We start from the raw sequence: 15384 nt of genomic DNA, 5'->3' as shown, positions 1-15384 counted from the left end.
TCACCTGATCAAACCTCAGCTTCCAGGCCACAGACGACACCAGTTTTCCAGAGCTGGGTGGAGACATGGCTGATGTTGTGTAAACCCAATCTGTGTTCCTCCTCTGCTTGGACCTCAGCAGGGCCAGTGCAGCCTTGGTGCTGAGGTTCAGAGGATTGGGATTGTACGAGTTCACACACCATGTACTGTAGACAGACCCTCGCAAGGCGGCCGGCGTGCTGTTGGGTTTGGTGTATTTCAGGAAACACCAGCTAACTCTGCTCGTGGTGCGCAGGCTAGGGAACTGGAAATACTTCTGGACATCAGCCATGTCCGTGAGTAGCAGCGTCTGGCCCACTGTGCCGGATAATCCTGCGCTTTGTTTGGAAGCAAGCTTTACCAGCAAGCCGACCGGGGCTTTACTGGATGCACCTGGCTTTGTGTTGTCACCATCTTCTGCATCATTTGAGGACACCATAGACTGGGTGCTAAAGTTGGGCTCTGGAGCTGAATCATCCACATCCAGTTCCTCTGGGGAGTCTCGGCCGCCTGATCGGTCTGTGACAATCTGGAGAGGAGGGGTGAAGCTCTCAGCTCGGGGAACATCAGGGAGGTGGGGGGCAGAGGAACGGACAGGAATGGAAATCTTTGTGGCAAAAGGGTAGTCGCTTGGTGGAGAAGACGACATCCTTTCAGAGTCATCCATGGAGCCATCACTCTTCAGACGGGCTTGCAGACCTGCGCTCCGCCCTTTATCAGCTGTGCTGCTGTTCTCAGATCCACTGAGCTCCACAGCGCTCATCTCCTTCACAATCTGTCCGTACATCCTCTCCTCCTTCACTCTCTTCTGCTGCTTAGTCTTGAAGAAGAGCTCCAGAGAGCTGGTAGGGGAGAGCATGCGCTTGCTGCCGCCGATGCCTGACCCCGAGGCGTCTGTGGTGGAAATGGTGCCTGATGTTAGTGACAGTGGTATCCCTGTGTTTAGCCTTTGCTCCGGCAGAGAATCGGGAACCTTCCAGGGAGGGTAGCACAGCGTTGAGCCTTCGGTCTTTCCCAGGAAGTGTGACAGGTCGAAACCTCCTCCAATTCCTCCTGGTGGTTTGCCGGTGCTCGCAACACCAACCGGGGGAGACATGCTTCTGTAGTCAGCACAGCCCGAACTGCTAGCTACCAGCTGACTAACACTTGTGTACATAACACTACCAAATGATGGCATATGGGTTTGGAGTCGTACAGGAACCATCATACTGGGCAGGGAGGCCTGTGATCCCAGGTTCTGGGTTGCAAAGACAGGTTGGATCTGCTGCAGAAGCATGGAGGTGGTGGTGGAGCTGGGCAGGGAGAACTTAGAGGACAGCGAGCCAAAGCTTTGCTGTTGCTGGGACAGAGGAGAGTTTCGGGATGAGAAGGAGGCAGGGTACATTTGAGAGCTGGCGTTTTCTGGTTTTCCATCGTGTGACTGTTGATCATGGATTTGCTGCAGGGCGTGGGGTGGTGCGTGTTTGTGTTGTGGGTGTCCAGCAAGGCTGCCTGGTGATCTGATGTGGAGTTTTGGGAGTTGCTGCTGGGCCGGCAGCTGTCTTGGCATCTGTCCGGCCTCCTGAGACCAGAAGAGACCTGGTTGCTGGAAGGAGACGAAGGGGGGGCCACTCTGGTACTGCTGCATCACTTCCCTGTTCATGACCTCATGACCAGGAGGTTCTCCTTCAGATGACGAGCCCTGGGCATGCAGACGATGCTGTTGGGACCTGTTAGGAAGAAAAGGTGGAATATTCTTAGTGTTATGCTAAATATAGCGAACAACATTTTACTAATTGAACCAGTTGTAGTCCTGGAAATTGTTGAAAAGGTTTTTGTTTATTCCTTCACAACTGAACTCCTACCTTCCATAGAGTGGTTCATCCTGCAGGCTGTCCTCACTGATACTCTGCTGGAGGAGATGCTGGTGGTGCTGGTGAGATCCCATACCTGGGAATAAAACATATGAATGGAAAAATGAAGAAATTATCCCGAAAGTATTTTAAATAATCAGCTTTAAGAAATAATAAGAGATGAAAGCTTACCACCGGTGCTACTGCACACTCTCTTGGTCCTGCTGGCTACATCAGGGCTGTTGTGGGGGGATCCTGGTGGTCCGGACCAAGCCACATGTTCCAAGCTCTCCTGCTTGATCAACATCTCTGTGCCGCCTGGCTCCTGAGCAACTGACTCTGGATAAACACTCAGTGACGCCTGACAAATGTGGGTGAAAAAGGTTGTATGTGTCAGTTGAAATGAAATGTTATGATACTAAGTGTGTTAGACAAAGTATGTGGAGTCACATTGATATTATTAGTATTATTATTGTATTATATCATGTATATGTACTATATAGGAAAAGAGTAGTATTGGTGTATAGTGGCCTGACTCCACTGTTTCCTTTAGGCTCATATATAAGAACAATAATCCAAATAGCTTGAAATGTTTAATGCTACCTGTCGGACAAGATATCCACGCCGGCGTTCCTTCATTGCAGAGGCACTGGAGTAAAGCTCTCCCTGTCTGGAGGTCGACAAGCTTCCATAGTCAAAGGACTTGCTCCGCATTTCAGGCAACTCCGTGGGCAGTGTGCATGGTGCCTGCTCCGACGAAGACCTCCTCATCTCCCTCTGGTGGTGGTGGCTTGAATGACCACTGCCGGGAACTGTCAGGAACTCAGACTGCTTAGCTCCACCACTGGGGGCCAACGAGTCATCCTGCTTCAGAAAAATCACAAAGAAAGAAATTCAGAATTCTTTCCATTTCCCTTTTTACAAGCACCAAAGTACAACATAGTCATGGAGTCATCGATTCCTTATAAGTACGTAAAAGTAATGATAATGTACCATAACCACGGTGGGAGCAGCACAAGAAAAGCATCCCAGAAAAAACTGCTACAACTAAAACTGCTGGAAAGTTAGTTCAGATAGTTAAAATACTAAAAATATAACAAGGTACCTGTTTGACGGGTGAGACAGACTTGAGGCCTTCCTCTCTGTCAAAGGAAATGGAGAAGGAAGAGGAGTGGGATAGGTTGCTCTCCTGACTGGGGCTGCGAGACAGGCTGGTGCAAGTTGACTCAAAGCTCGATTCCCCAGACGAGTGCTCCATGTCCGCCAGACGCAGACGCTTCTTCTTGGGTGGGAGCTTCTCTGATGGCATCTGGGAGAGCGTGTCGCTCCTCTGTGGCAGCTGAAACTCCTCCACATGCTGCGGCTGCTTATCTGGCTCCTTGGTCATTGGAGCTTCTGTGTCTTTCTCAGGTTTGTCTGGCTCCTCTGTCACCCTGATCTCAGGAACTTGGATGTTGGGTTGTCGGACCAGTTTGTGTGGGATGTGATAAGGCTGACCAGGGGAGGCTGCGGCTGATGACGATGAAAGGGAGGCCAGGTCACTGTCACTCTGCAGCTGCTGCTCCATGCTCTCTGGCAGTAGGGCAGATTCGGGACTGAGAGCATCTTCATAGATGTCTGTGTCCGACTGTTCAGAGTACTGGCTAGGTGGACCTTTCTCTGAAGACTGATATCCTGGATGCTCAAAGGACTCTGACTTCTCGAAGGAATTTGGCCGGCTGAGGGAGTTGGTGTGTTGGATGACTGATATGACATTCCCAGCTGCCTTCCTGCACTCAGACTCAGTAAACAATGCAATGTCCTCAGAGCACATGCTGGCACAGGTGTCAAAGCTATCTGATTGGCTGTGAGCACTGAGAGAGCCCTTTCCTATTGGAGGGGCTCTCGGCCCATCAAAACTACTTTGCTTAAACTCATAGTCCCCTAACATCTCCACTGAGCCACTACAGCTACTGTCACAATGTCCAGGGCTGTCCTCCTCGTCCCCAACACTTGTCTCTTTCCTCCTTTTTCTTGTGGCTATTTCTGACATGCTAACTTTAGTACCATATGGGCTATAGGCAATGTGCTCTGGGACTCCTGTGCTGCGCTCACCAATCTTCATACCCAGAGATGAAGCTAAATTCTTGGGCAAGTGTCCGTAGCCCTCAGCCTCTCCTACATGGGCTTCAGCGGCTGAATGTTCAAATGCAGCCTGTCTTCTGAGTCTGCGAAGCCCTTGTGGGTAAAACACATCATCTGGGGACATCATCTCATCGAAGGAGTGGCTGCCCCGAATACCTGGTGGGACACTGAGGTTAGGAGGTGAGGAAGTTGGCATAGAGTTACTCCTAATTAGGGGCCCAGAATCAGATGGAGGCTCCAATAGGCCTGTACTGCTTTGACAAGGTCCTGTTGGATACTGCTTGGGATCTCCAGAGATCCCTACATCCCCTCTGAAACAGATTTGATCCTCAGCTATCTTCCCCATCTCCAGAATAGCACCAGATTGTTTTAAACTAGCTAGGCTGGCTGGGTCTGCCCCTGCCATGCCCACTGGGATGGACTGCCTGGACCTGGAGTTGGGTCGGTAGTACCAAGTCCGACCAAACATAATCTCTTCGTACGTCTTGACATTAGAATTTGGAGGGCTGATCTGCTGCTCTGCACTCTCAGAGCGGGAAAAGTAGCCCGAGTCTGTGCTGCCCTTGCTGTGAGGACTGAGGAGGTTGAGGGACTGGGACATGGCACAGTCAGCGTCCTGGCCCTTCTTCTCCGCCAGCCTCTCGGCCAAACGTTGTTTGATGCTGGGGGAGTCGTCCAGAGAATGCGCTCTTCCGCCAACCTGTGATCCCAACATGTGATGGGACCCCTTGATGTCCTGAAAGGGTGGGCACTCCATGCCTGTGGACGGGACTCCCCCAGACTTGGGGACAATGAGGATAGGCACTTTAATAGATCCCAAAGGCAGCTCTTCAGCCGAGTCAGCATATGCTGGTTCCACACCACCTGTGCAGTTAGAAAGAGTGGAGCATGACAGAGAATAAAGTAAAACATACAAGGTAAAGATTGATTCACAGACACCTCAGCAAATGAATGAGTTAGGCTGAAGTCACTGGTTTACTAAGTAATACAAAAAAATGTCCATATTGAGTAGTACTGAAGCATAAAAAATACTTGATTGTACGTTGATTTCACTCAAACAGTGATATATAGTGATACCTGCTAAATATTTCTGAGAAAATTGTCTTGATTGATGGAGGATTACCTGTACTCTTGTCAGCCTCAAAGGAGATCTGTGGGATGGGTCTGTCTTTGTCCATCAGCATGGTGGAGCCCTCCACACCTTCCTCGTCTGTGTCGGTGCTCTGCTCACCGTCTGAGTGTACCTCGGCCTCACCCACTGGCGATGCCTGGTCCATGTCCCCACTACGGGCCACAGCTAGCTCGGAAAATGGTACGAGTCCAGCCTTGATGGCATGAGCATGGGACTTGCGGTGCTTGTAAAGGTTGCTCTTCGTTTTGAAGGAAAAGCCACAGGGTACACATGGATATGGCCTTTCTCCAGTATGTGAGCGGATGTGCTTCTTTAGGACACTGGGCTTGGCGCAGGCTCGACCACAGTAGTGACATATATACTTACCAGGCTTTTTCGGCTTCTGCTCTTTTTTGCTGTACCCCTCCTCTCCAGGCTCAGTGCCTGACTGAGAATACTGTCCAAAAGAGCTGGGTAGACTGGGAGATTTCTGTCGGGGAAACCTCCCAGCCCCATGAGGGTGAGTATGTCCCGGATGTCCTACGGGGTATAGGTCATCTGAGGGCAACTGGCCGGCAAACGGCCAGGCATGTGGCTCTAGACCAGGTTGAGGTTTGGCTCCTGAGAGGAAACGCTCAGTTTGGGGGTGCTGAGGGTATGGCTGTTCCAATTGGTAGGGGTATCCCCTTGGGAACCCCTGAGCAAAGGGTCCTTGGGGGTCTTGAGATGATGGGCCTCCAATAGCTCCAAGTGCAGAGGGTCCAGATATCAGCTTTCCAGAATTCCCTGTGATTGCATACTTTTGCTGAGGCGCTGATCCACCGGTGGCACCACACGGCAAACTCTCACGGTGTTTTGTCTCTTGGTCAGCAAAAGTGCTTCGTTTGGTTGTTGCAGAGGGTTCCGACACCCACTTCCTTTGCAGAGGCACCTTCTCCTTCCCTGCTTCCTTACTTGAGGATTTGTGCCCAATGGCAGCTGATTCACGTGCCTCCATTTTTCATGAAGCTCTTCTATGGGTGAGAAGAGAGGGGATGGTGGGGGAGTTGGGGGGGGGGGGCAGATGCTGGAGGGTTACCAGTTCCCCAATCTACCAGACATGATAGCTTAATCTGTGAGGGGTGCCGACAAGTTCACAGAAACAGAAAGGACCCATCCATTGCCTCGATAGAGTGATTGTGGAGCCAGGCTGGAAACCGGAATCAGGAAGTGGACGTTTGGTGGATAACATCAGAAATATTTCTCTCTTTTGGCCATTTTGTAAACCGGCTAATGTTGTTGTGCGCTGTGTTTCTGTCCAGCTCATCGAAAGGCAGAAGGATTCTTGAGTGATCTGGAGAAGATAAAAAAAAGAGACACATTTGATGAGTTTTGGAGACGAACAGTGTAAATCAAACACAATATCATCAAAGCATAAACACAAACCTTTCTTTAGATAAAGGTGCTTCGTCTTTCCGCTGCTTCATTCACTTTTCAGAAACCTGCAGAAACACAAAAGAGAAAGAGAGAGTTAATTATCCATCAAATCCAGTGATGGCACAGTAAAAGATCGCCTTATATTTTAAAGTCATTTACAATAATATGATACATCCGGTTCGTTAAGTGCAACACACGACCACACACGGCAACACACCGAGAAGTTGTGTGAATGTAAATGTCATTGATTGCTCAGTTACTTCCTTCACACTGGAATCTATCTGCGCTCGTTGCCTTTTCCTCCCCCTCCCTCCCTCCTGCCTCCCTCCTCCTTCCCTCCACTCAGTGAGTCACCAACGCAAAGCAAACCCACGCTGTTCCTAAAAAGACACAAAGGCTTATAAATAGTTCTGTGGAAGTGACGTGTGAGTGTCATAATGTGTGTAGGCGTCCGAAAAGGCCAAGTCGAAGAGCAGTCATCACTGCGAGCACCTTTCCTTCCTCTCTGGGTGTCAGAGTTCTATATAACTTGGTGTGCACTCCGTCACACATACACGCTCACACACACACACACACACACAGACACACACAAAGAAACACGTACTTCACACAGTACTTGAAAGTATTGCAACTGCACTGCGAACACTGCAGCAGATGCAGTGTGTGTTTCCGTTGTTTAACGTTTCTTTACCACACCAACACCTGAAATCAAAAGCGCATACACGCAAGCACACACACACGCAAGCACACACACACACACAAGCACACACACACACACACACCCACACAAACACCTGCTGAAGTTGCAGTTTTGGTTTTGTATTTCCTCATCTCAGTGTTTAAACAACCTCCCTGGCATTCTGATTGCGACACGCACACACACCCCCACACAAACACACTCTCACACACACACACACACACAATGTAGCCACAGTGCTGGTAAGCAGGGCTCAGTGACGCGTGTGTCTAGGGGCCCAATGTGCGATCTATAAATAGCGGTTGAGGAAAACATGCTGTATTCTTAGCAGCAGAAACGCTAACTGTGGGCTTGTGTGTTTTTTCGCATGTACCCCCCCCCCCCCCCCACACACACACACACACACTCACACACACTCACAAACAGACCACAATGATTATCTCAGACCTGGGTCACATTTCTATATTTTCCATGGTGTCGAGAGTGCAAGAATGTGGAATGAAACCCAGAGGAGTCTGTTAGAAACAATGGGTTTCCAGTTCAAGAATCAAACTCAGCATGACTCTGATTGGCTGGTCGGAGGGTCAGCTGACATAACTGCACAAAGACAACCTGCCTGCGGTGATGACCTGGAGGTGAAGTTGGTGCCAAAACAAAGTCAAGGCAGCTTTCAAACACAGAAGTGATTCAATAAGGTGCTTGGATCCTTCGGTATCAGGGAGTCGTGGCTCATGTGTCCTCATGAGGAAACAAGCTGTGGTGCAGAAGCCAGGATGAAGAGCAGCATCGGGGGAAACACGAGGCCGGGATGAGTCCAGAGTGAATCTACGTTAGATTAATGTCAACAGCTACTTTTAATCACTTAAAGGTCTCATGATTCTCAGTTGAGTGTTTTGACTTCAGCTTTGCTTAACGCCAGGTTTCACAACAGAAGAAGAAAATGGAAGTTGCAGGCGGAACATAAAACCACAACCACACTGGTTCTGTGAGAAACGAACCCAGCCTGACCCTCACCTAGCGGGCATACTGGTTTTGGTTCTTTTCCTTGATTACAGACATGTGAAGTGATAAAAAGGCTTCAGGTTTTGTGTAAGTTATGGTTTTTGCACAAGTTTGATTTTGAGCTTCTTGTGCCACCAACGGATGGATGATGTCACACAAACACACACACCTCCAGATATCTGACTTCCTGAATCACACAACATCATAATCCTGCAATGAGTTAAACGAGTTGGACCTTAAAGCAGATAGTTACAGGTTAAACTCCAGTGTAATCTTATGTAAAGTGACTGGTTTCATAATGGAAGTGTTGAATGGTCCGCAGAGTGAGTGGGAGCGTGCGGTGAATGGCTTACATAAATCTTTATTCATACGCGCACCGACACAACCTGCCCCAGTTCCTGTGCGTAGGTGAGACGCAGCTACCGGCGATGTTTCTGTGTGCGAGCGTAGGAAGCGAGTGTGTAAGGGAGGGGGGGGGGGGGGGGGCAGAGGGCATGACGAGACACCCAAGTTGTAGGTAGGTCAGAAACAAGCAGCATTCAGAGGCTGCACTCAGAAGTAAATATAGTGAAGCACACAAACACTCACACACTCTGATGTGTGAGCATGTTTGAAATAACCCGAGTTACCTAACGTACGGGAGCAGAGATCAGCTCCACTTCCACAGACGTGGAATCAGATAGAGGTGAAGCTCAACTCCCACTGACACCAGCAGACCTGAGCTAAGTTTGTTCTCTGTTGTGTGTGTGTCACTATCGCGTATCTGCAGTTATCTAATCCTAAGAAAACAGCTGTTACACAAGAGTGATTGCATTAGAAACAACCCGAGGAGGCGCCGGGTTCACACTGGTGGGGTTTCTGAGACGCAGGTGGATGAAACAAGCATCTACAGGAATATATGATTTCCTGGTTCTGGACAAACAACAAAGGAAATATTCTTGCCTGAAAACTAAATTAAGTAAATGTTTGTCTTTGTCTTAATGGTGGTTTGCTGTGGCGGCCGCTCCAAAGCACCTGTCCCTCGACACATTCACACAACGCCTCAGTGTCCCAGATGTTCCTCAGAGATGTTTACAGATGTTCAACAGTGATGATGAGATTTAACCCCCGAGAAGATTCAAACAGGTATGAACCGTACTGGTTCATACCTGTGTGAATCTTCTGTACCCAAACCCTGGAGGTACGAATATTCTGTGGGGGCATTAATCATGCACTCAGAGGGCTGTGTGTGTGTGTGTGTGTGTGTGTGTGTAGTGCTGTATGAAGTGTGTAGGAGGCTCTCTCCCTCTTCATTTCATCCAGCTTCACTGGGAACACGTTCAGGAATAATGTTGCCAAACGATGAGACAATAGATCAATATTTGATTCAATCCCCTTCTCTCTCATTGATAGCATGTGTATGTGTGTGTGTGTGTGTGTGTGTGTGTGTGTGTGTGTGTGTGTGTGTGCGTGTGTGTGTGTGTGTGTGTGTGTGGTTGTTAGTTATTCTTAAATTGGCAAGCTGGGGTGCCACATACCAACAGGAATGGTTGGAATTCCTGCGACACAAAAACAGAGAGAATGTATCTTTGTGCGTGTGTGTCTGTGTGTGTGCGTGTGTCGTGTCTCTCTTTCATAAATGCAGCATTTTCTGCTTATGAATAAAACCATGAGCAGAACACAGAACAACTGTGTTTGGGTGAAATGATACTTTCGAGGACACAGAGCGGCAGAGGAAACGAGAACACGAGAACACGAGAAAACAAAAGATGACAAAGGAGAGAAAGACAAGAAGGACACAGGAGAGGAAACAACAACACAAATGAGGAAGTGAGTGTAGCCTGACGGAGAGAAGGTGGAGCAGTGTCATGGGGGAAATGTGTTATGGTAAAGAGGTGTTGTTTAAACACTCCAAACACAAACATCTGACACATCTCAAAGCACATGAAGAGAGTGAAGACTACACAACAACTACACAACTGGAGGCTTCAGGAGCCCGCGGACACACAGACAGTATCAGGTTTTACCTACATCTTCATCACACACACACACACACATAAGGGTTTATGTATAGCAATTACCATGAATGCATTGATTACACACACACACACACAAGCAGAGACACACACACACAAAGGTGGGGTTCATATTTCTGCTGCTTTGGGTCGTCAGACGTTGTGTAAATTATTTAAACATGTTACTAATGGTTTCCATTCAGTGATTAACCACTTTATACAGAGAGAGAGAGAGAGAGAGAGAGAGAGAGAGAGAGAGAGAGAGAGAGAGAGAGAGAGGTGTGTTCGACCTGGTTCGGCCTCCACTGGACAGACACACACCTCCATTAACACACTACCTGTGTTTTACCTGGACTAAGACAGAAGTTACTGGGACAATGAACCAGAGTGTGTGTCTGTGTGTGTCTCTGTGTGTGTGTGTGTGTGTGTGTGTGTTTGTGTGTGTGTCTGGTATCAGCAGGTCGATGATCAGACTGAATTAAAAAACTTTATTTCAGCAGATTCTGTTTGTGTTTATTTTGTTGCTCAAACCAAATCCTCACTTGTAACTTATCTGTGAACTCACTTTAAGTTTCTTGTAGAAACGGACACACATTCAAATGGGATCAGGAGACGCACACACCAGCATCAACACAACACACGTGAAACTAGAAACAAATAGTGAAACCGAGGTTAAAATCAGGTTGAGAGGCGTAAAGAGGTTTTATCTGAGGAAAATAAAAAGACCTCCCTTTTATTTGTGGGTAAAAACATAGCAGTGTGTGTGTGTTTGTGCGTCTGTGTGTGTGTGTGTGTGTGTGTAGAGGCCCTGGCTGCAGCAGAGTTAAAACATTTTAAGAGCGTCTCCGCGCCAGGCCAAATAAAACTCGGGGCCAATCTCAGCGCCGGCCAGAAGTTTAATAAATCAAAAAGCACTTGCTCAGCAGTTGTGTTTCAGTACCTGCCCTCTCACTTCAGCCAGGTACGACTTTAACACACCTCTGAGTTCCAAGATTAAAAAGTCACGTTTGAAGTGTGTCGGGTGGAAACTGGAAACATCTGCGCTGTTCACCGACCCTGCCCTTGAGCAAGGCACCGGAGCTCAAGCCACTGCAGCAGCAGGAGGTTGTGTTTTAAACCAGGAAACTCCCAGCAAGACACGAGGGCAACTCCACAAGCCTGAGGAGGTCTTTTTACAGACATGTGGTTCTACCTGTAAAAAGCAAAGGTTCTCCAGGGAAACCCAGCGTTTCAGTGTCAGGTGCGTTCACACAGCGGGGGAATCGAACCGTCTCTGTTCCTCTGATTCTGCTCCCGCCTCTCGCTTCCTACATGTCCCACAAAGAGTCTTTAACAGACTCCGGAGAAAGAAAGAGAAATACACCACTAATAATATACAAATAATATAAATAATATACAAGTTGTTGATATACATCTGAAATAGAAACACGTCCATCGATGAAGTAACAATCCTCATCACATAAAACTCATTATTTCACGTCTCAGAGCAGAAGCATCATCGCTCTGCCTTCCCACCACTCGACTGACGACGCCATGTTTGGTTTTAATTTGGAGCTGTCAATCAAATGCTGAGCTGACGCATCACCGCCGGTCTGAGGAGCCGGAGGAGGAGGCTCTCCAGAACGCAGTGAAATGAAATGCTAGAGCCACAGAGATGTATCAAGAGTACTTCAACTGTACACACACACACACACACACACACACACACACACAGGCACACACACACACACACACACACACACACACACACACACACACACACACACACACACAGCAGACAGCTTGTAGACAGTGATTTACAGCAGGTAGGAAGTCAATTACTGCTACTGGATATTTCTGTTAGAATGTGTGTGTGTGTGTGTGTGTGTGTGTGTGTGCCCTCAATAGGGTATGTGTGTGGGAGGTGGCAGCACAGGCGGCTTTGCTGAGACAGGATGAGTGTGTTTGAGTATGAGTGTGCGTGTGCGTGTTTGTGTGCGTGGGAGGAGGAAGTTGTTGGAGAGCCAAGGTTACAGTTCTGCTGCTGCTGCTGTAGAATCGCTGTTATAAAATCCACAGTTACACAACGGACACACAACTTCCACAGAGCCGCTCTGTGACGGAGACGGGATCAAACTTTGGGATCATTCACAAATAAAGTTACTTCATCTCCAAGTTAAATTTGCATAGTAAAACTCCCAGATGAGGAGCAGACACTGGAAAGTTACAGGAAGGTAAAAGTCAAACTGAAGAAATTAAAATTAAAAACAGGACGATCGTCAGAATTTGCTGAAGCGAAACAAACTCAAGACTTTATGCAACTTGTGAAAAAACCTTTTTCACAAGTTGACACAAAATAAAAAAGGAAATAGAAAATGATGCGTTGAACACGGTGCAGAGAAGAAGCAGCTTTGTGTTTCACTTCTGTCAGATGCAGAAACTGTCCCCTACAGGCTTCCATAGGTAATCTGTGGATGTGCTTTTAGAATATAACGTGTGGTTTCCAAAGAAAAGAGAAACTGCTGACGAGCTAAAAACCCACGGCAGCAAAACGAGTTTGGTTTTAAAGAGAAGAAAGTTTGTGTTACAATCGAGGGCGGAGACGCAGTTAACTGGTCAATAAAAGCTCCAGGAAAACAACGAAAACTGATAAAGAAAGAAACATGAGTTTTAAACTCACTTTAAACTTTGGCTGCTCTGAGAGAGAAGAGTTTTAATGTGGAGAATAAATATCGTGGATGAAAAGTCTGAGTTTATTTGTTTGTTGATGTTTTTACCTCTCGGACTCACCAGCGAGTTTTTAACGAGACAAAACTTCCCGTTCAAACAACTGAGTGAAACCACAGGGACGACTGGGATCAGTTACGACTTTATACGACACACACATCTCCAGCATCTCAAAAAACAACAATATATTTATGTTTAATTTATCTTTTCTTTGGTGACTATAAAATGAAATCGCCATATAAAATTCAGCAAGTGCACAAACTCGAACTATTGCTCCTCGTCTGATTTTGTGATGTTTGTGTTTCTCTTGTTACGCTTCGTGCTGTAAACGCAGAGTCGACACTTCCTGCATCTGCTCACACCAGCTCAACGGGGATTTACTTCCTTGTTTCTTCAGGAAGACTTTAATTGTGACACTTCTGAGGGGTAGTGTTGAGTTTCAGGGCCGGCAGCTTGAAGCCAGGACGGAGTCAGAACAGATGATTCAGTTTCTGCAAAACTACTAAGAGAAAATGAATCATTCACCAAATCAGCTGTTTGGACAGAAACACCAATAATTTATCTTTTATTTCTTCAAAACTGGTTCAATTTACGGCTTCAAAAGTCATAACTTTTCAGCTAAAGTCAGAAACAACAATTTATTGTAAGAATTCAGGTCAATCGTCAAACGGCAGTTTACAAAACCACAAAGTTGGTTCAGCAGCTGTTGAATGAAAAGATCTTCCAGAGTGAAACTGCAGCTAAAGATTGTTTTCACCATTTCCTTGATTTAAAGAATAAAAAACAACAACAGGGACGATTTCAATGTTTGTGTTTTGTCCAACAAACATTTGAAAAAGAAGCAAATTTATGGACCTGAAATTATATTTTAGGTAAAAAAATTTAAAAAAGACGCGTAATCTCTCTCTCTTCTTAGTTTACTCTTATTTTATTATTGTATTTTTATTAATCCGGTCTGTCTTTATTGCTTCTCTTTTATTACTAACTTGATTTTCTTTCATGGGTCTCCCTGCAAATACTTTTCATCTGCTTGGTCTTTATTATTATAAATCATGAGGCAGATACACATCTTGAGTCTAAATGGATCAACTTCTGATATTATTTAGTCGACTCTTTCATTCATGTTCTTTTTCTTAATATTTCTTTTCGTTCCAGTATGCGCACACACACACACACACACACACACACACACACACACACACACAAACGCTGCAGTTACAGTAACATGGGAAACGTGATGTGACCCAGCGCCAACTCAGACTGTAAAAGAATTCCATGTTCAATGTTGTGTCTCTTGGCACACAGTCTTACATACGGCACACACACTGTACACACACAGTACACACACTGTATACAACACACTGTACACACACTGTACACACACTGTAGGTTCAGAGTTTTCTTTTCCAAAACAGCCGTTCTTCTGCAGCTGTGGCTGTTTGAGCAACATGTTTCCATTTAACCAAGAAAGCTGAAAGAGACAGAGGAAAAGATGGAGAGAGGGAATGAGAGAGAGAGGGAGAGAGAGGGAGGGAGAGAGAGGGAGTAAAAGAAACAGAGGGGAGGGGGTGAGGAGGTAAGGAGGGGAAAAACAGGCGTCCTGTTGGTGTAAATTGCCAGTGGAAAAGAGAAGGCGGTCATATTTTCCACAGGGCCGTTGAGCCAGCCTTGAAACTATTACTGAGTTAGCCCTGTGTGTATGTGTGTGTGTGTGCGTGTGTGTGTGTATGTGTGTGTGTGTGTGTGTGTGTGTGTGTGTGTGTGTGTGTGTGGCTTCATTACATTTTCCACAACAGTTTGCAAAATACACCAGGAAGCACGATGGACAGAGGAAGGAGGAGAGGGGTTCTGTTCTGCAGGAGAAGTTCTCCTTTGGTTTTCCATGGAGCTGCTTCCAGACGAACACTGGACTGCGTCGCTCCTCCGGATGAGGAGGCGCACGTGGTTTCTACGACCTCTATCCACCTGACCTCCTGGTGTCTGTGAAATCCAGGAGAAGGAGTCGATGTGTGAACGCAGCAGGAGATCCTCCTCCGGATTCTAACCGTAGTAGATCACGTCTGAAAACGACTTTCGAGGTTTTCTGAGCTGAACATGTAATTAAATTCTTTAGGAGCGATCCCCCCCCCCCCCACCCCGCCCCTGAGGTATTTTACTGGCTGTTGAGGAATAGGTTTAGAGCTGAAGTGCCCTTGAGCAAAACAATACCTGTTTGACATATAATGGTGAGGATTATTTCACACCTTGTTTGTTTCAGATCTTCAGTCTGTTCAGTTGAGTCAGAAACTGAATTTCAGTTGTGTGTCTGGGGTCTCAGACCTGTTGTGGATTCAGGTCTCAGTTGTGTGTGTGGGTCTCAGACCTGTTGTGGATTCAGGTCTCAGTTGTGTGTGTGGGTCTCAGACCTTTTGTGGGTTAAGGTCTCAGTTGTGTGTCTGGGTCTCAGACCTGTTCTGGGTTAAGGTCTCAGTTGTGTGTCTGGGT

General features: G+C 47.0%; 1 protein-coding gene across 2 annotated transcripts in view; it reads right to left on the bottom strand.

Annotated features, from left to right (window-relative positions):
* The window catches only part of hivep2a (HIVEP zinc finger 2a), a 69905-nt gene that overhangs the window by 10161 nt on the left and 44360 nt on the right, over positions 1-15384 (bottom strand). The window contains exons 5-11 of one of the 2 annotated variants that reach the window (XM_062411193.1): positions 6511-6566; positions 5098-6418; positions 2956-4838; positions 2454-2717; positions 2043-2211; positions 1863-1947; positions 5-1727 (exon numbers count right to left, since the gene is read on the bottom strand). In XM_062411193.1, coding sequence (XP_062267177.1) covers positions 5-1727; positions 1863-1947; positions 2043-2211; positions 2454-2717; positions 2956-4838; positions 5098-6082 — 5109 coding nt within the window. In that variant the 5' untranslated portion in view covers positions 6083-6418; positions 6511-6566. The remainder of the gene's footprint in view (positions 1-4; positions 1728-1862; positions 1948-2042; positions 2212-2453; positions 2718-2955; positions 4839-5097; positions 6419-6510; positions 6567-15384) is intronic. The other variant, XM_062411194.1, reaches the window with a different exon arrangement.

This window comes from Platichthys flesus, chromosome 18, assembly GCF_949316205.1.
Source record: "Platichthys flesus chromosome 18, fPlaFle2.1, whole genome shotgun sequence".
NCBI lineage: Eukaryota > Metazoa > Chordata > Actinopteri > Pleuronectiformes > Pleuronectidae > Platichthys > Platichthys flesus.
This window is presented reverse-complemented; position numbering and strand designations above follow the sequence as displayed.